At 33.9% G+C, this 21,008-nt stretch overlaps 1 protein-coding gene across 1 annotated transcript in view; it reads right to left on the bottom strand.

Moving 5' to 3' along the window:
• Nucleotides 1–21,008, bottom strand: part of TBCA (tubulin folding cofactor A) — a 67,630-nt gene that overhangs the window by 7,644 nt on the left and 38,978 nt on the right. Inside the window, exon 2 of the mRNA XM_019728165.2 lies at nt 4,690–4,795. Within this exon, the coding sequence (XP_019583724.1) occupies nt 4,690–4,795 (106 nt within the window). The remainder of the gene's footprint in view (nt 1–4,689; nt 4,796–21,008) is intronic.

The raw sequence follows: 21,008 nt of genomic DNA, 5'->3' as shown, positions 1-21,008 counted from the left end.
TTAATTATTTAGGATTTAGGGGTGGAGAGGACAGGAGATATAAAGAGGTGGTACAAGGTAGTCTTGTGATGGAATAGTTCTCTATCTTGATTGTGGTGGTAGTTACACATGCTACATATGTGATAGAATTGTATAGAACTATACACACACACACAATGATATACACATGTATAACTAGTGAAATATAAATAAGCGCTATGGTGTAGCAGTGTCAGTTTCACGGTTTGCATGTTTCATGATTTGTAATGTGAATATGCAAGATGCTAATATTGCAAGAGGAATGGTGAGGGGTATATGAGACTTTCCCGAACATTTTTTGCAACTTCCTGTGAATTTACAACAAAAAAGCAAATGCACAAATGGAACATCATTTATAAACCTGAGTATATGTGCCAAGAGACAATAATATTTTCTTTCGCCATTGAATATTATTTAAACAATCTTTTTATTATTGAAAAAACAAATCTGGTATTTCTTGCAGAATCAGCCTTGTGAGAGATCCCTGGTTCTCTTTGTAGACTGAAGCTTCCCATTATTTTTTATATATTTAATGAAAAAAATTTCCCCTTAATTTTTAGGAAAAAGGAGTATCAAATTGTGAATGTTAACTTATGTTTCAGTAAATCACAAAAAAATGTGCATACATCTTTCTCAAAAAGACAAATTTCACACTTTAATTACATGTAATAATTGCAAGGTTTTTTTGAGAAATCTTGGTTGAAAAACTGTACTAGTCTGTCTTTTTAATATTACTTCTAGAAAATAAGGAATCATGCCTCAAGTGAAATAACAGAGATATGTTTGACTGTTATTATCGCCAATCCTTTATGCTCCAGGATAGGTTAAAAAACAAAACAAAACTAGAATATCTGCACTAGTTGAAGACAAATTCGTCCGTATCCATCCCTAACTGAGGGATGAGGAGAGTTGGGGGGAGGAGAGGGAGGGATATCATAAGCAGAGAGCTAAAGGCAATTTGGGCCATATTTGAATGGTGTGTGATATTATTTAGCTAGAAAAGAAAAGGATAGCAGCGTAACTCTTTGAACTACCAGTATTTGGGCCTCTTAGGGTCCTAGAACTTCTCCCTAGCTACTTGTTTTAAAAGAACCAAAATTAGGCCTTCTCCAGAAGAGACCAATTGTGGCAACCAATTTCAGGCAAGAAGTTTGGTAGGGACTGACAGATAGCATCCTAAGTGTGTGTTATAAAATAGGGCCAGTTCAGATGATCCAGGAAAACCAGAGCAAAATGGATCCAAATGAGAGAAGAGCCAAAGTAGTGAGAAGCAGCTGAGGATAGCATTTAATTCAGAAGAGGAGGAAACATAGGGAGAAGACTAGAGAACCTACAACATGCAGCCTTGGCTTCCTTGATATTTTCTACGAGGGGCACAGCAAATGTCAAGAAACCACTACCGACCTTAAAGTCCTAGGCAATCAGGAATAGTGCAGTGCTTCTGGAAATATAACTCCTGTTGCATATAACAAAAAAATGAATGGCCAGCTACAGTATAGCTAAACCTAGGAAAAGGAATTTGAGAAAAGTGCATAGGTTGGGCAAAAGACAAGGTTTCATGAGACTGAAACAAAATTGCAATTGACAATTGTACACATTGCAGGTTGACAACAGCAACCAGAAAACTGTATTGTTCTGTAATTAGATATGGGACAATATTTTTGAATTTGAGTACTAGGATGACTAGGAATCTAAGAAATCATGTTATAAACCATGACCACTGTGACAAAAGAATTTCAACATGGCTGAATGTAAAAAGAACTTTTGAACAAAAATTTTTCCCTTTTACATCTGAATATGTAATCAATGATATAACCAGTAAGTGGCTAATATTTTAAAATAACAATTAGAATCATGATTCAATAAAGAGTTAATCCTTACCTATAGTGATTTTGCTGAAAGATGATCAATATATACATATAAATGAAATGAAACCGATTCTGTGACATTATTTGCAGAATATTATTTAGAAAGGGAACACACATGTACTCCCCATTCCATGGAACTTACAACTCCTATTCTAACTATAGGGCTATTTTTAAATAGGTTATTGGTGATGAAAAGAACAGAGCAAAGAAAAAACTAAATGAGGTCACTAGTTACACAACTGGAAAAATCAGCCTGTGGGGTCCAAGAAGGACCTAGATGAAATAAAGTTATATACTATTGTTATGTTTCTCACTAGATGTGGGAAAACAGTAGAGGCATTAAAGTGAGAGCGCTACAAAGTGATATGAATATTTATGGGACTATATAGTAAAAAATAATTTAACCATCATAATTTAAGAGTAAAAAGTTAAAATCATATGTAAATCCTTATGAAGAGCAGTTAGTTTATAAAGGTCAACATGTTGGGGGACCTATTATATCTACACATCTGTTTACAAACCCTTCCCCAATTTATGAATATATGACACACAAATGTCCTTTGCTATATACCACACGTAGAGGAAGGCAGCCGCTCTTAGAAACTCAAGAAAATAAGAAGGTTCTCTCCCTGTATAGCCAGGGGAAGATCTTTCAGGTGCCACTGCATTGCTTTTGCACTGCAGAAAGCAACTACCTACAGAAAAATCCACTTTGATTAATTTTGCCAAATTAAGTCTGGATTATGTGTGCACTTTTACCATTTGTAACATTATTTATGTGATGAAAACCACTGAGAGCTCGTAAAGCTGATTTAAAAAATAGTCTTCAGATATATCTGTATAAGCTTGTTCATACTCTTCTTTTTCCTAGGGTCATCTGGATTTCATTTTAAATGCACTGATCACTGGATTTTAAGTAAAGGAGCAAGTGATCCAATGTACATTTTGAAGAGATCAACCTGGCTGTTGTGATAGGGAAAGGGATGGAGGGTGTCAAGAAACAAAGAGGTATGCCAACTAGAGGCTTTTGCAATAGTACAAGGCAAGAAATGACAGCGGACTGGACTAGGATAGTGGCAATAGAGAAAGCAATAGAAGGAATAAGAAACAGGTCTTGGGGATATTATGTATGATTATTAGAAAGAGAGAGAAGTATCAAGAAGGGACCCACTAAATTTTTGGCTTCGGTATCTAGAGTGGAAATAACCATTTACTGAGAGGAGGAAAACAAGAGAAGGAATAGCTTTTTGTTTTGGGGGAGTGGGTTGGGTTGGGAAGACCAAGATTTTTTATTTTGGACACCCAAGAGGATATGTCAAGCAGGTGATTAGTTGAATATATATAGCTGGCGTGGTCAGTCCCAGAGATACAAATTTGGAAGATTCTGGTACTAGAATGAACACCAAATAAGCAGGCATTTTGGGGGTTTGTTTGCTTGTTTTGTTGTTTTTAAGGCCATGATTAAGAGTGACTGGAACAGTATTTGGTAAGTAGCAGGAGTTCAATGAATATCTGTCGAGTGAATAAACAAATGGGCATAGAGATGGTACTTAAAAGTTATAGGAAGGTATGAGATTACTTAGAGAGGAATTATAGATAGAACTCTTAGAGGTTTAAACAATTGTGTGTGTGTGTGTGTGTGTGTGTGTGTGTGTGTGTCAGGGGAAGTAGGTAGTTGGGGGGGTGGGAGAGAGGAGAGAGGGAGAGTTTCAGCAAAGGAAACAGGAATAGTGGCAGTGAAACAGAAGAAAAGCAGGAGGCAGTTCTATCAAAGATGCCAATATAAAAGTGTTGCAAGGAGAGAGTGGTTACTTGTGTCCAATGCTGTTGAGATTATGGAAGATAAGGACAAAGAAGTGATAACAATGTCACTAATGGCTGTCACAAGGGCTAGGGCACATAATCCACTCTAACAGGAAAGAAGGTAGCATAGGCACAGATGCAGGTAGGTTGATAAGATTTTTGTGGTGGGAATATGGGAAAGTTTCCCTGATAGCCTTTATTTTCTCACGGGATTATGAAACAAGTGTTAGCGAAGATTGAATATTCAATAAATGCTACAGTGGGAATAAATAAGGTGTTAGGAGAACGGAGAGAAGGGACCTAACTCGGCACTGAGGTGAAGTGTAGGGTGGGTTTAAGGATGAATAGGAATTAATAAGGAAAAGGTAGATATGAAAAATAGGAAGAGCATCACACACATGTGCAATATCTTGAGGCAAAGGGGAAAGGGCATATTCAGGAAACTAAAAGGAGAACCTAATAGGTCCAGGCAGTGACTGGCAAGAGATGAAGATGGAGAGATAAGCAGGTACCCAAATCAAGACAAGCCTTGTATGAAATGCTAAGGAGATTGAAATTTGTTACAAAGATAATCAGAAGTAACTACTGAAAAGTGTAATGCACACACACACACACACACACACACACACACGACAACATATATATGTTATTTTGGTGGTCTTCACATCGGCTTGGGGAAAATATTTGTGAATTTAAATACACAAGTATATTTAATACAAGATTAGGTCATTTTTATATTTGATACTTAAAATTGAATAGACAGTATAGCTTAAAGGTTAAGAGTACAAATTCCAGAGCCAGAATGCCCATGTTCAAATCCCAGCCATGCCACTTATCAATTGTGTGACCTTAGGCAAGTTATTTAACTGGTGTTTCAGATTCCTCATATTTAAGTGGAGGTTTTAATAGTAAAGAAGTAAATAATATTAGAGCTGTTAATGCATTAGTTAATATGGTATTCTGTAAATGTTAGCTATTATTATTTAAGATATAATTTTACCTGCTTTTTAATGGCGTAATTTTCACCATCTTCAGCTTTCATTTTTTCAATCTTTTCTTCTTGTTGTTTTGCTTCTTTTTCATACATCATTTTTTCTTTGGCCAATCTATAAGTAAACAAAAAATGTTTTGGAGAATTAACTTTCTCTCTAGCAAACAGACCACAAGAAACAAAGAAACTACGTAATTATAAAACATACTTAAAATACCAAAGTATATGTATTAGATGGGGAGGACAGGGAAGAGAAGAAAAATACTTTAGCCATAGATGTCAGTACGATCCTCATGCCCTTAAGTCCAATACCTGCCTAACGCAATGTAATCTATCAAAGCATGCAACTTCTAAATTTTTAATTGAAAACACTTCGCATTATAATAATTGTATTTACAATGTGAAAAACAACACTCAAAATTATTATGTACTAACATTTCTGTCTCCCTTTTTTTTGATATGTTTTCCACACTTTTATACATGTACTTAAAACAACATAATGGTAAAAGCTCAGCTTACTGGGGAAAAAATAAATAAATGAATAAATAAATTCATTAATTAATTAAAAATCAGTGTATTGCATGCCAAATCCAAAACAAAGAAAAGATGAGGTTATTTTCAACAACAAAACTGTTTGACAAGTATTCATTGTACTGTAATTTTATGCCTGACCTTGCCTGTGTGAGGAACTGGGATCGATAATTTAGACATGGTTCTTTCATGGGCAAGTAGTGGAAACAAACAAGTATTTATTTACTAAAGCAAGAAAAGGTATTGATAGAGATCAGGAAGATTTTTCAACAATAAGGAATAGAATGATACAAAGTTCTACTGATTATTCCTCAGATAACCATAATTCAATGAACCATAATAGCTCAATCTCCCCTAATTCTGGTTAATAAAATTTTAATATTAAAGTATAGTCCAAGACAATACTAACATTCCTATATTCACATGATCTAAAGAGCAGAAGAAAAAGCTCTCATACTCCATACATATTAAAAGCAACTTACTCCACCCGCTTGCTTACTTAACTTCTAGACCCATGTTACTAGGATGGAATTTAAAAATCACATTAGAACATGGCTTTTGTCTAATCATTTGCAATAAAGATTTCTAAATGGATTTCAAAACATGATTTAATTTTCATATTACAATAAGATTTAAAATATGATTTAATGTTCATATTCTAATAGGACTTATACAAGTTTGCAAATCTTAAAAAAAATCTTTTGTCATACTACTCGGAAGGTTTTTAAGTCAGATTTAAATCACCACATAAACTACATACTAAATATTAAAATACTAAAATGTTCCAGTTTAGAATTTTCACCTCATGTTACTGACATAGATAAGACATATAACACAATGTTAACAGTATTTATAGAATATTGTGACCTTCAAACACTCATCTTACAATACCTCACAGTGAAAAAACCAAGGTACAAAATGGGTATAAATTTTATGTTGCCATGAATATAAACAAACAACAAAGGATATTCAAGAAACAAATAAAAGAGGACACTTCGGAAACTACTATTTGCAGTTACGTGAGAAGAAATACCTTAATAATTTGGGGTAGGGAAGGTTAGCTGGGAAGCAAATAGGAAGGCTTTCATTCTATGCCTTCGAATAAAAGCTTTCCCCCCATGTATAAGTATTACTCTTATCAAAAAAGTTAGATGCTAATAATTATCTCTGAGCAGCACAATTTTGAATGAGTTTAACGTCTGCTAGTTATTCCTTTAGCTATATTTTAAAACATTTCTAGAATAAAGCAAAATTCAATTAGACAGGTACTTAAATAGACCTAATAGTTGTAATTCTCTAAACATTGCTCTCCTTCACAAGTTTTGCAAAGGCTGTAAGTTAAAATAACAAGCACAAATAAAAAATCATCATTTATTACATTCAAAATTAACAGCAAATATTTTCCATTAGTCTTACAAACCCATACCTACAAGGAAACATAGCAACTTCAAAAAACTTGTAGTAGTTGGACAAATAAATATATAAAAGGAAAATAAAGAAATAAGTAAGAGCAATACAAAAGGACAGACATAAAAAGGTGAAATTTTAAGAAATGACAACCATGAGGATAATAATAATCAAATGATAAACTACTTAAATGTATATGTATGTCAGTGTGATTTAAAATATGTACTCCAGTGTTTTCCAAACTATTCCATGGTACACTAGTGGTCAAATAAGCTTAAAAAATACTGCTTGACAAATCTTAAAGATGTATGATATGATACAAGGTGTGATTAATCAATAGTGAATGTTTAAATTTAAAAAATTTATATAGTAAAAGACACATTGCCATTAATCCCCCTCACAAAACTCCCCCTCGCTTTGAACCCACTTATCCCATTGTTTTTGCCACTCTCTGAAGCAGTTCTGGAAGTCCTCTTTCATGAATGTCCTTAGTTGTGCTGTCATGGCTGCCTCGATGTCCTGAATCATTTTGACTTCGGGGAAGAGCCAGAAGTCACACTGGTGCCAGATCCGGTGAATAAGGTTAATGAGGACACACTGTAATGTTTTTATTTGACAGATATTGCTGTACCAGAAGTGATGTGTGACATGGAGCCTTTCTGTTGTGATCAACAAATACGGTGAATGCTGCTGCCGAGTGCCATGCAACGGAAAGGCAGAGATCTTCAATATGGGAAGTGGCTCCATGGAACCTCAGTAACAGTGTGTGACAAGTTTCAACTTGTTCAGTGTAGTCAGTTGGGTGTGAGCTACGATTGAGAGGTGTGTTGTTGTTTTTTTTGGAGGTGTGTTTTAAAGTGTGTCGTAAATCATCCTCCATCATGACAATGCTCCGTGTCACATGTCACACATAGCTTCTGGTACAGCAATTTCTGTCAAATAAAAACATTACGGTGTGTCCTCATCCACCTTATTTATTGGATCTGGCACCGTGCAACTTCTGGCTCTTCCCCAAAGTCAAAATGATTCAGGACATCAAGGCAGCCACCACAGGGCAACTAAAGACACTCACGAAAGAGGATTTCCAGAACTGCTTCAGAATGTGGCAAGAACAATGGGATACGTGTGTTCATAGTGAGGGGGAGTATTGTGAGGGAGAATAATGGCAATGTGTCTTTTACTGTAAATTTTTTCTATTTAAACATTCACCATATTGTTTGATAACACCTTGTAAAATGGCCAACAGATATGAAAAAATGTTCAACTTCACTAGCTATTAGGGAAATGCAAATCAAAACCTCAAAGAAATACCACCTCACACATGTCACAATGGCTATCATCAACCAGACAAATAACAACAAGTGTTGGAAAGGCTGTGGAGAAAAAGGAACCTTCATACACTGTTGGTAGGAATGTAAATTGGTACAACCACTATGGAAACCAGTATGGAGGTTCCTCAGAAAAATTAAGAATAGAATTACCATATGATCCAGCAATCCCTCTTCTCATATCTATCCAAAAAAATTTGACAACATTTATCCATAAAGATATATGTACCCCTAGGTTCATTGCAGTATTATTCACAGTGGCTAAGACATGGAAACAACCAATGTATCCTTTGATAGTTGATTGGATAAAGACGTGGTATATATACACAATGGAATACTACTCGGCCATAAGAAAAGATGAAATACTGCCATTTGCAACAACATGGATGGATCTTGAGATGATTATGCTAAGAGAAATTAAGTCAGACAGAAAAAATTAAGAACCATATGACTTCACTCACATGTGGAATATAAAACTGAAAGCAATAAAGGAACAAGACAAACAAACAAACAAAAACTCATAAACATAGACAATAGTGTAGTGGTTACCAGAGGGTAAGGGGCGGGGGTGTCAGAAGAGGGAAAAGGGAAAAGGGGATCAAATATAATATATGGAAATGGAAGGAGAACTGACTCTGGGTGGTGAACACACAATGCCATATATAGATGATGTATTATAGAAATGTACACTTGAAGCATATATAATTTTACTAACCAATGTCACCCCAATAAATTTAATAGATAGACAGACAGAAAAAGAAACTTGCTAGGAGAGAGACAGCAAGTTGCCAGACTGCTTTAAATGAGACCTAAAGATGGTTTTATTTGATTCATAATGCTAAAAATAAAAAACAAAACCAAATTTGTTACCACATTAAACAATTGGGAGATTTAACATATAAGTCTGGATTTCTGGCTTCTCTTGGATGTTTTCATCAGGGAATACTGGGCCCGCATTTTCACTATTGGATGGAGATAAATAGTGACTGATGACTGTTTTGGATGAGGCATGTGCTATTCATTTTGCCCCAATTCACACAAATCCATGTTTCCCAAACACTCAGGCCTCATACTTCACCCTTGAGTTTGGAATTTTTGTGCTGGAGTAACTTGCATATCAACGCATCAATGTTACTGTTTTTTCTTAATCAGAAAATTGTAATTCTTACAGAAATTGTAATTCTTTACAGAATCACAATTATTATTCAGAATATCAGGGATATGCAAAAACTGGGATTAGCAATGACACTTCCAATCTTTCTAAACCTTGTAGATTATTAAACTCCCCTAGTAAATGAAAGTAGCTGGGATTGGATAGGCCAGAAAGAGGCACATTCAATAATGTCCTGTAATTCAAACACGTAGAATGAGGGTTGCCAAACTATTGCCAATGAGCCAAATTTGGCCTGCCATCTATTTTTGTATAGTCTGAGAACTACGAAAAGTTTTCATATCTTTAAATGGTTAAAAAATTAAAAATAATATTTTGTGACATGTGAAAATCATATGGAATTCAAATTTCAGTGTCCATAAATAACACTTTGTTGGAACACAGCCACACTCATCCATTTATGTATCATCTGTGCCTGGTTTCATGCAATGACAGCAGAGATGAGTAGTTATGACAGAACTGTATGGCCCACAAAACCTAAAATATATACTGTCTCATCCTTTACAAAAAAGGGTTGCTGACTCCTGATTTGAAAGAACTCTACTTAACTCCATCCAACCCCTACTTAACCATCTCAGCATTTTTCACACTACACTGAAGCCAGTTTACTTGGGTCTTAAGCTTCTTGAAGACAGGATTAGGTTATATCCATACTGTATTCTTGATCTTTTTACATAGTAGGCACTCAGTATTTGTTGAATGAATAAAAAGTTGAGTCTATAAACTTTTCCACTGCCTTTTAACATTTTCAATTTAATGAGATACATAAGACAATTCTGAAGTGGAACGAAAGTGATTCACAAAACTTGACAAATAAGAAAAATGTGGTTTTAGAGAAAGTTATACAATGAAAGAGATCGGATCCTATGTCTAAGCCCATAGACCACTCTGGTTGGTCATCCAAGTGTTTGTCTATGGAAAACAGCAGCAATAGATCAAGCAAAATTGAAGAGACACTTAAGTACACTTCACATTTGACAAGAAAAGTTGCTGAGTGTTTGTATGGCTTATTGGAATATCAAAATAAACAAACAAACAAAAAGCAGTGAGAACCCAGTAATACAACATACAAAATTATAGTGAATAAAATGAGAGGGTAAGATGCGGAAGTAGAAAGTGAAAAGGTTTCACTCTTAAACAGTATAAATCAATGTACTAAGTCACATGACACAGAAAAGGTTTTATATACGAGGGGTGCCAAAAATATGTATACAAGTGGACACTTTGGTCAACATTGCTCAAGCAGTAGTTCGCCACATTCAGAAGGGTCTGGACGCTGATGGTAACCGCTTTGAGCACCTCTTGTAATTGCAAAAGTCAAACATGACTTGTACTCATCTTTTGTTATCAGTATATGTTATAATTTTAATAGTTTTCCCTTCTTAAAATGTGTATACATTTTTTTGGCACCCTCTGTATATAAAACCCCTCTCTCTCTCTCTTCTCTCTCTCTCTCTCTCTCTCTCTATATATATATATATATATATGACTTCAACTTCACCAGATATTATCAAATTGCTTTACAAAGTGGCTGCATCAATTGATACCAAACCTGCCATGTATGAATTCCGTATTTTTTCTTGGCATCCTGGTGAATAACTGTAATTGTCAAAATTATTAAATTTCTGAACATAAAAAGAGTGTGAAATGGTATTATATCATGGTTTGAAATATTAATTTCCCTGGTAATTTATCAGGTTATCTATGTTTATTAAAATAGTAATTACTAGATTAAGTATTTGCTAAATTAATGAATAAATATCTTTGGATGAATTTGGCTCTTCTTCCTTTCCCTAGAGAAGGCTAAGATTTAATAAGAAAATTTAACTCAATTAAGTATGTATAGTCACAGTTTAAAAATTTGTTACTAAAATATTTTTTTCTGTAGCAAACATATGTCTATGTTCCTATAAATATAGGAATACATAAAAATTATAAAAAACAAAATTTTAAAAATCATTCATAATCTCACTGCCCAAATGAATGACTACTGATCCAAAATGCACATAATTCTGAAATCCAAAAGGTAAAAAAATTAGAAAAATTTAAAATTAAGTTTTCCACAAACTCATTTAGAGGCAAAATGTAACCTCAAATGATATGAAACTATTTATAAACTTTATGTATCCTACCAAATGTAAATTGCCACACGTTTCACTGCAGAAATATTAATGTGTTTGATTATAGAGTACTTCTCTAGATGCTATTATGTAAATGCATATTCTACTGTTCCAAAATCTAAAAAATTTGGAATTCAGAAATATGCATGGACCCAAGGATTTTGTATAAGCAATTATAGACCTGTTAACATTGAGTATTTTCAACTAGTCTTTTTCTTCAAACCTGTATATGCAAAAATTTATATATATGTATATATATGAAAATAATGTATCATTTCCAATATCATTAAACATTCTTTGAAAATATAGCCATTAGGGACTACAAAGCATTTTATAGTACCAAAGTGACAGCTTATTAAAGTATTATCCTATCGGACATTTAGGCCATCCCCACATCACTTTATACATAATACTGTGATGAACATCTCTACTCATAAATTTTGTTGATGTGAAACATTTTCTTATTACATAATATTTAAAATATATAGTGTCTAATGAGAAATTAGACTAAGTTCTTTTCCAATACTGATGTGATAACCACCTTTGTCATTCATTATCATTAGTAATGTACAAAATATAAATATTAAATCAATCTATCCTATTTCAGCCTATTTGGTATTTCATTTTAGTCAAAGAAAATAGTATGCCAGATTTCACTGCTTAAATATTAATAAGCATATCAAAACTTAATTAAAGAGATATAAAATTCAAAAGAGAAAAATAAGGAAAATGGAAAGTCAAGGGAAGAGACTATAAATCTGATAACCATTAGGAGTTATAGATAGTACAGAAAAGCACCAGGGGAAGAACTTTTAAATAAAATTTCCCAGAGCTGAAAAAAACAATCTTAATTGAAAGGGCTTCGTAAGTGCCAACTAGAATCAGTGAAAAAAACCCGTATCTATGTACATTGTTGAGAATTCCCAGAGATCCAAGAAAATTTTTTTTTTTTTAGATCCAAGAAAATTAAAGCTTTCAAAAAGAGAACAGGTTGCCTATAAAAGGAAAATGAATAAGACGGACATTATATTTTATGTTAATAACACTAGATAATAGAAGACAATAGGGCAATCCCTTCAAAGTGCTGAGAGAAAATTACGTAAAACCTGGATTTATAACTATAATAGTGAGGAAAAAAATTCACTAACTCACTCAGTATTTATTTACTAAGAGGCCACTATGTGCCAGGCATGATTGTATGTATCAAGTGAACAAAATTACAAAAATCTCTGCTCCATGACAATTTTTAGTGAGGAAATAAGTACAATAAATAAGCAAAGTACATAGCTTGTGAAATTGTGATCAAGTCCTATACAAAAAAGCAGTGAATTGGTAAAATAGGGGATTTTGCAATTTAAAATAGGACAGTCAGGGAAGGGCTCTTTGAGAAGGGTCAAGTGAGTTAAGATCTGAAAAAGGCAGTAAGTCATGTGAATGACTGATGAAAGAGGTTATAGGCCAGTGGAACTTTTTTTTTTAGTTATACAAGAATTCAAAAAGTTTATCTACTATAACCCCTTTCTGAGAAATTTACTTAAGAATGTACTCCAGAATATTGAAGATGAAAAATCAAGAAAAGAAACCATTGTCAACGTAATGCAACTGTCTAATGAAAGAAAAAAGTCCTAGGATTAAAACGGTGCTGTAGGCCTGGAAAACAATCAGTCTAAATGAAAATCTAGTGTGGAGACTTATGGAAACATCTTTAAGAAGAGAAATGGAATAGATTCTAAGGAACAAATACAATGAGTAAGAAGGTATAAGAGAAGTCATTTATGCGTTTTTTTCCCCTCAATGATAAAAAATGGAAGACAATTAGAAATTCCAGGAAAAGCAACCCCCACACAGAGTTGTGGTTGTAATATGAAGCAATTAATGAAAAAGAAAATTCATCTAAGCTGGATTTAGAATAATAATCTCCTTTGAGCAGCACAGGATCTACTGAGAAAGAAATGTAACCCTATACTACATACCATATTTAAATAATTATAATCTATTTATTCATTTTCAACTTTTAGAATAGACCTATGAGCAAAATACATTTTTTCTCCACTAGTCTGAAATACTCAATTTGTTTTTAAAGTTTGTTTAAAAGCTAAGGAATGTCTACCAAATTTTATCATAAAAATTTGAGATGACCCTGGCCAGCCAATGAAACTTCAGCATTTCTTAAAAATTATACCACTACCTATGTAATCAATTCCCTATATTAAATCCCTGTTTGAAATCCATAGTATGATTTTCTTTTTCCTGATTGATACAGTTCTCCTCTACAGGTATAACTGACAATAAACTTTGATATCGCTGAAGAAACAAACAATACTTTTGAGATTTTTATTGTATAAGAGATGAAGGAAGAACTTTTATTGAAGACCAAATATGAACAGACTTTTGTGTACTTTATTGCATTTAATATTTATAATCCTATTTAAGTATTATTCCCATTTTACAGTCTCTTAATTATGTCTCCCCACAATGTTTTTAAAATAGTCTTTAGCATCAAAAAAGAACTGAACCAGGGTTAATATATCAGAAATGAATAAAATATAAGCTACCATATTTCATGAAACTTCGGTCAAAAATGATAATACTAATGAAAATTAAGCTGAAGTTAGATAGCAACACTGATGAAAGAAGTCAGGCTGGATGAATGATTTTTGATGTTTTAGCATTTTTGATGGCCATCATCCAATCTGCTCCCCCTAAACTAGCCCTGTGGTGAAGTTTAACCAACAGTTATAACTCAAGAAGAGACAGTTACAATATTGGTATCCCATGAAACAGGATATATAACAGATTTAGGCAAAAGCCTGTATCATTCGAGATAAGCTAACATTAAAATATGATAATAAAAGCAGTTAACACACACTGACCACTTACTATGGGCCAAATACTACATCAAAACATTGTTATTTAATTCTCAAAACAACCCTATAAAATAGGTACCATTATGAGTCCCATTTTAGTAGTAACTAAATTGAAATTCATGGAGCTTGTCCAAGTTCTCACAGCTATTAAGTGCCAAAGAACTGTTTTATTCCGAAGTTCACACTCTTAGCCACTAGTGATACACTTTTTATCTTTTAAAGTAATTCGCAAACATTTGAACACATAAAAAAGTTAAAATGGACTAAATCGCAACAGGCATTATTGGTTGCCTTCCCAACAGCCACTTCTTACTTGCCAACAGAATCTAATTTTGATTATGATCATCCAAGAAGCCCTGTCCTTCAAGGGAAGGAGCTAATCATAATGTTCTCACTCTTTTTGCCAAGTGATAGTTGGGCATGTGTTAAGTGACCCAATTCTGGCCAAAGCTACAAAAGGGCCATCTGCTGGGGGCTTCTGAGAAGGTTGTCATTCTTCCTAAATGTGATATAAGCAGGTATAATTCTCTTTACTGGACAGTGTCACCTGTGTGTGACACCTGCCACTTGTGGCAGGTGCCTTGGGATCATGAGATCCAGCCTAAAAGGACAGGTCTCTCTGGGATGTTGAGAACTTAAATCTTTGATAATGGTATTAAACTACCAAATTAACCGACTCTGAAAGGACCCTATCTCTAGATATCCGAGGGTAAGATGATAAATATCCTCACAGTTTAAGCCACATATAGTTTGATTTTCTAGTACTTCGAAGCTAAAAGCATCTGAAGTGACTGACAGTCTTTAACAGCAGAAGACTGTTCTGCAGGTACAGAAATCATGCTTTCTTACTTTGGGCTAATTCATTCTAAATTGATAAATCACTTAGACATTGAGAAACCTCACTTGTTCCTTCTTATAGACAAATAAACATAAAGAAAGAAAAGAGGAAATATCCTACACCATACGTAATTTTATGTTTCTATTGTATTAAGAAACATTACATGTAAATTTTGTGCAAAAGTCTCTATTTCACACTTAAAATTAAATTAGTATAAAACTTAAAAAATTTTTGTTTTTAATAATCACAGTGCTTACTACAGGCTAATATCCATAGTAAACAGTACTACCTTCTATCTATATTTTCAATTTACAAAGTACGTCTATAACTTATAGGATATTGGATGTTAAATATTAAAATATCTCCTCTAGGATGAGAAGCCATTGACAACAGGGGTAGAGAGCTATCCCAAGACACTGACAAGCCCTCTGTACCTAAGGATTGATAATGAACTCAGAATCTGTGTTATCTTTAACTGTCTGCTAATGACATTAATCATAATAATAGTTATACTTGTTCTTTGGGGTTTTTTTTTATATAGTCCGTTTAGGATTACTGAGCATGTATAAGACAACTGTTAATACTCTTTTCATGGCTCATGTAAATGTTATACTAGATGCCAAATACAGAAAACGAGACAGAAGGCAAAACTCGGCCCACGGTAGTTCACAGGATAGAAATGATCCCAAGTGTTTTTGTCACAATGAAGCAATGAAGTCCGTAAGACCTGCTTTCCACTTACCTGCCCTTCCCTTTTGGAGAAAATTCGGCCTCAACTCAGATCCCATGGTTATAGTACTGCCCCATCACCAATGTTCAACAAGATGATACTGAGACTTCCTAGGAATGAGCCTACCTAGCACTGTGAGACCACACTACCTGAGGAAAAGGATGGTCATCAATGTATCCTTTGGATTCACTGATAACCAGAGGACTGTAGATGAAAAAAAAGAGGTTCTATGGAAAGTAACCTCACAGGATGATCTGATCATAAATTTCTAAATAGGCAAATCAATGTATCCTTTGGATTCACTGATGACCAGAGGACTGTAGATGAAAAAAAAGAGGTTCTATGGAAAGTAACCTCACAGGATGATCTGATCATAAATTTCTAAATAGGCAAGTCATGGTGGGCAGTCATGCCTCAGGCCTAAAAGTTCTTTTTGTGAGAGGTTTTTAAGCCAAGCTCTGTCCATTGTTCTTGTGCATCTATCTAGGTTAACACACCTTGAGATGTCAGAATACCCCTGGAAGGCAAAACCATCCTTAAGAAAGCACATAATCTTGTTAACTATCCTATAATCCAATTCCACCTTGCTTTCTCCCTTGTAATTAATTTTCCTCACTTCCCTCTTTAATCTCAAATGCATAAAAGAAGCTGCAAAACTGTTATTCTCCAGAGCATTTGAGGTCTTGCTTCCCAGCATATGTCATCAGTTTAGCTCAAATAAACTCCTACAAAAAAATTCAAAACAAACAAATAACTAGTAAAATATCAATGCTCCTAAACTATAACTTACAGGAAGGGGCATTAAGTAAATATTACTGTTTGTAAACTATTATGGTAAGATGTTTAAAGATTCTACAAAGGAAACAATATATCACCAGGTAAAGTGTATCCACTTATAACTTGGAACTCATAACTTCTTGTCAAATGGATTTAAAATCCATATCTTCCCTAGTGAAGAGGACAAAAGTATTCATGATAGGAAAAGAAGATATGTGAGTTAACAAGTAGACAAGTTTTTCTGCTAAACACATTAGCTGAAAGTATTCTATAGAAATTAGAATAAAAGACTATTTAGAGTGAATTTTAGGCTTTTGAAGACTAAAGGTTTAGTAATGAGACCCCAGACACACAAAAGAAATGTCTTTACAAAAGTATGTTAGGACAAAAATATTATGAAAGAGGCAGGAAAACAAAATCTATTTTTTTTTACATGGGAAAAATCCAAGAAGACTGCAAATTAGAAGCTAATTGCTTAGCCAACTCAATTAAGAACTCTTACGAGTTCCTTGGTGAGGAAGAACTGAAAATTGACATCAGAACCTGGTGATTTAGTGTTCATGGTCTATATGCATGTAGTTAAAATTCAGTGAGTTCGTCATTCTCTATTAATTCTTTTGTGGTCACTATAAAGTCAAGTAAGATTTTCAGCTATTCCCAAATTTCAACTAGTAAATATAGTCAAGATTTTGAGAGTCAGCAAAACTAAGGAAAAATCTGTCATGGCATCCTGTCTTAACACAAATGTGCTCCATACAAACCCATGTCACCTGAGACGGGGCTGGAGATGGTGCTTGCTCTCCTTTCTCATCCTCTTTCCCTGCCCCACTCATTCTTTAAAGCTTAACTCAAAGGTCCTTGTCTTCCAGAAGGACCACTCTAACCCCTACCCTACCACTCCCCACGCTGCCACAGTGGATCATTCCTATGGCTCTTCATAGCATACTTATCTCCATCACAGAATGTATCACAATAGGTTAAAATTTAATCTACTTCCACACTGGAAAGTGGATGCCCTGAGGACTGGAAATGTGTCTCCTATCAGCACCTAGCAGAGTGTGTGCCTCTCAGATATGTTTACAGAAGGAACTCACAATTACCCTGAGAGGTAAGCAGGGCAGCTATCATCATCTCCATCTTCAAATAGGAAACTGCAATTCAAAGGAGTGAAATGACTCACCTAAGGCCAGCTGGCCAAGAAATGGTGAGATCAGGACTTGAAATCTTGTCTTCTAACTTCAAGAGTCAATACTTTCTAACACATCATGCTATCTCAGAAGTAATTTTCAAAATTTAAACTTCTTTTACCTTTTCCAAAAGTAAAATCATTCCATGGTTCAAAATTTGAATAGCACAAAATAGTACAAAATGAAAAGGCAACCCACTACCCACACACCGTGCCCCTGGCCCCTCAGTTCCCACCACTGGAAGCAGCATGCTATCAATTTGTGTATCCTAAATGAAAGAAATCAAATGTTTAATCTGATGGTATTTGTTACGTTATCTTCTACTATTCATTAATGAATCCACTAAGCTGGAGATGGTTCGAGTTATGTTCACTGCCCATGTAGAATATATGCTTTAATTAATTTTAATAAATAGACATCTGTTGTAAACAGCTAAAAAGATGCATGCCAAACACAAAATACCACGTTTTTTTTGTAATCTTGTGAACTTCAGAGATTAATAAACTAATAAATCCTAGGAATCTTAAATAATTCACAAAACACAAATGAAAACTATTTCCCTAATCCTCTAAACTGTCCCTTAAAAAGTTCTGAGATAATGAAAGGGCTGAGGACACTACCGTGAATCGCTTCTGCTTGAGTTTCTGAGAAAGCAACAGTACCTCCCCCACAGCCGCTTCATCTCCATACAAAACACTCTGACAGCTTTAATTACTACCTAAACTCACAAATCTCTCTGTACATTTGACTTTTTATCCTCTGTCCAGACCCATATCTCTGTCTTTATAACATCTCTATTTAGACATCCTACCAGCAAATAACTGAAGCAGATTGAAAACTGAGCTCATCATCATCTTATTCTGAAACAATACCCCTTTCCCCAACTTGAACTGTCAACATCAGAATCACACAACTACTGGATAAAGTAGTCTGGCGTGTAAGAAGTTCAGGGAAAAAGAGCTAAGTTGTCTGCAAGCTCAATATGAACCAAGAGTGTGATGCAGCTACTGAAAAATAAAAACAAAAACCAGTCAGTTCAATCTTCGATGTATTAAGAGGCGAAGAAGGGGTGGTAGGTTAGCTTAGTTGGTTAGAGCATGGTGCTAAAAACATCACCAAGGTTGCCGGTTCGATCCCCGCATGGACCACTGTGAGCTGCACCCTCATTAAAAAAAAAAAAAAAAATCATCAAAAGAGGCAAAGAACATGGTAGGTAAATGGTACTGCACTGGATGAACTACATCTGTACTATTATAGTATTACTCATGATTTTACTTCCAAAATTGTTAATATGTGACTTGGATCCAAAAGGGATTTAAAGCAGCATCTGAAGAAGGACCCTTACAAACCAGAGTATTAGCAGAGGAATATCCAACACCATCATTCCAGTCTGCGAAATAGTTCAGTTTGCCTAAAATTTATGGATAAATGATGGATTCTCAACTAATATTGGCTATCATAACTAAAATGGGCAAAGAAAATATCCGATGCAAATGACGTTAGCTGATTGATGACCATAGCTTCTCAGATAATAAAAGTTAGCATCAATTAGGATATCTGAATTTTATCAAAATATAAAATAAGCCTGATTTAACAATATTTTAGATAATAATTATCCTTGGTAATCCATCAACTCAAGTTATTCTCAGAATTACTGATGAGAAAATTTGGGAGCTAAATCTGGGATTTTTTCAGTTGTAGAGCTCTAGGATCCAGAGAACAATTCATAACTTTGGGATTATTAGCATTATACAGAGGTACTTTGAAATGTAATGTGTTTATTCAGTTTATTGTACTAAGGTTTGCTCATTAGGTCAAAATGGTTCAAGAAGAAACACGTACAAAGATTTTTTTCTATATTTATATACTGATATTGAGGTATTGTTTAAGACCTATGTACAGAATAATGACAAAATAATAATTAACTGGTAATAATTTCCATTCAGAAAAAGGTAAGAATTAGAAATAACTTTCATATTATAACCCTATTTAAAAGTATACACATACAGTAATTTGATATTAAAGGGCCCACTTTCAATGTATATTTATTTTGTACTTTACCATATATAAAGCATTTTTTAAACTCAAGCCAATTTTCTAAGTCTTTAACTGCTTAAATATTACTTTTAAATTATAGTGGGTAATGGTACTTAATATAGAGCTGTATTTGACATAATTTTAATAGCTGGTAAACTTGGTTTGAAAATTCAATATAACAAAATTTTCTTAATTATTATAAGATTAGATTAGTGATTCCCAATGACTCTGAAACCCTCCAAATCTTTCTTGTCTGTCACATTAATTATAGTCTGTCGATTTAAAAAAGTTTGAATTATCTTAAATATTCCCCACTTTTATTTTCCAATTGTTCACTTGAAGTAAAACAGTCATTTTACAGCCTGACTTTCTGAATTTGTCAGTAAACACTGTTGCATTTTCACGGCTGGAGGCATACCTCCCATGAACAACAGGTGTGAGCATGTAAAAACATGAAAAGCCTCTAACTTTACTTCACAAAAACAGAATAATATATAAATAATGTATTTTATTGCATTTTAAGAGCATCGCAACTTTTTGGAAGTTGTTGTTCTACGCACTCTTCCTGGACTACTTCATATGAGTTTTTGGTAGAATCTGTTAGGGTCCTGATTCTGGGCATAGACTACCATGATCATATATGAACACATCTGTAACACACATCCCTCTCTATGGTCAACCTGAAAAAACCCAAGTAACACTGCAGCATTGGGGTTAAAGAAAGACACAGGCGCTAACTCAAACTTGCTTATATGTTGAAGGGAGGGAATCTATCCTTTAGCTGACCAAAATGAAAATAACCAAAATACCATTTTTCAAATGTGGTAACAATTGTTTCCTTTCACAAAAGAAAAAGAAATGCTCTTCCAAGAAATGTTAATAGATACAGTGAAAAGAAAAAGGTTTCTGTGAATAAATAAAGTTTGGGAAATATTATATAATTCTATACCCTTCTTAAAGATTCACACAGTAAGAGCTTACTGAGTAATCTTACAATAAAGAAATGTTGGACTTACCTATTAAAATCTAGTTAACCATTTTCTATAGAATATCAACTTGGAATTCAAAACGAGAGAAAGGTAATATTCAAAATTCTGACTACAGTAGCTGTCAAATTTCTATTTCTAAATTTCTAAGGTATATTTTTACCATATGTTAAGTACAAAAATATTCTATTCAAAATTCCCAATTTATAGAAGTTAATAAAACGCCATATTATCAACTTGAATAACAGTTAATTTTTAAAATGAATCAATGTGAAAGCAACAATAGCTTAATACTAGTATATATATCTATGTTTGTGTAATTAATATTAAATAAATGACCATGAACTAA

Source organism: Rhinolophus sinicus, linkage group LG03 (genome assembly GCF_036562045.2).
Source record: "Rhinolophus sinicus isolate RSC01 linkage group LG03, ASM3656204v1, whole genome shotgun sequence".
Taxonomy (NCBI): Eukaryota; Metazoa; Chordata; class Mammalia; order Chiroptera; family Rhinolophidae; genus Rhinolophus; species Rhinolophus sinicus.
Note: the sequence above shows the minus strand (reverse complement) of the source record. Positions and strands in the feature narration are given on the sequence as shown.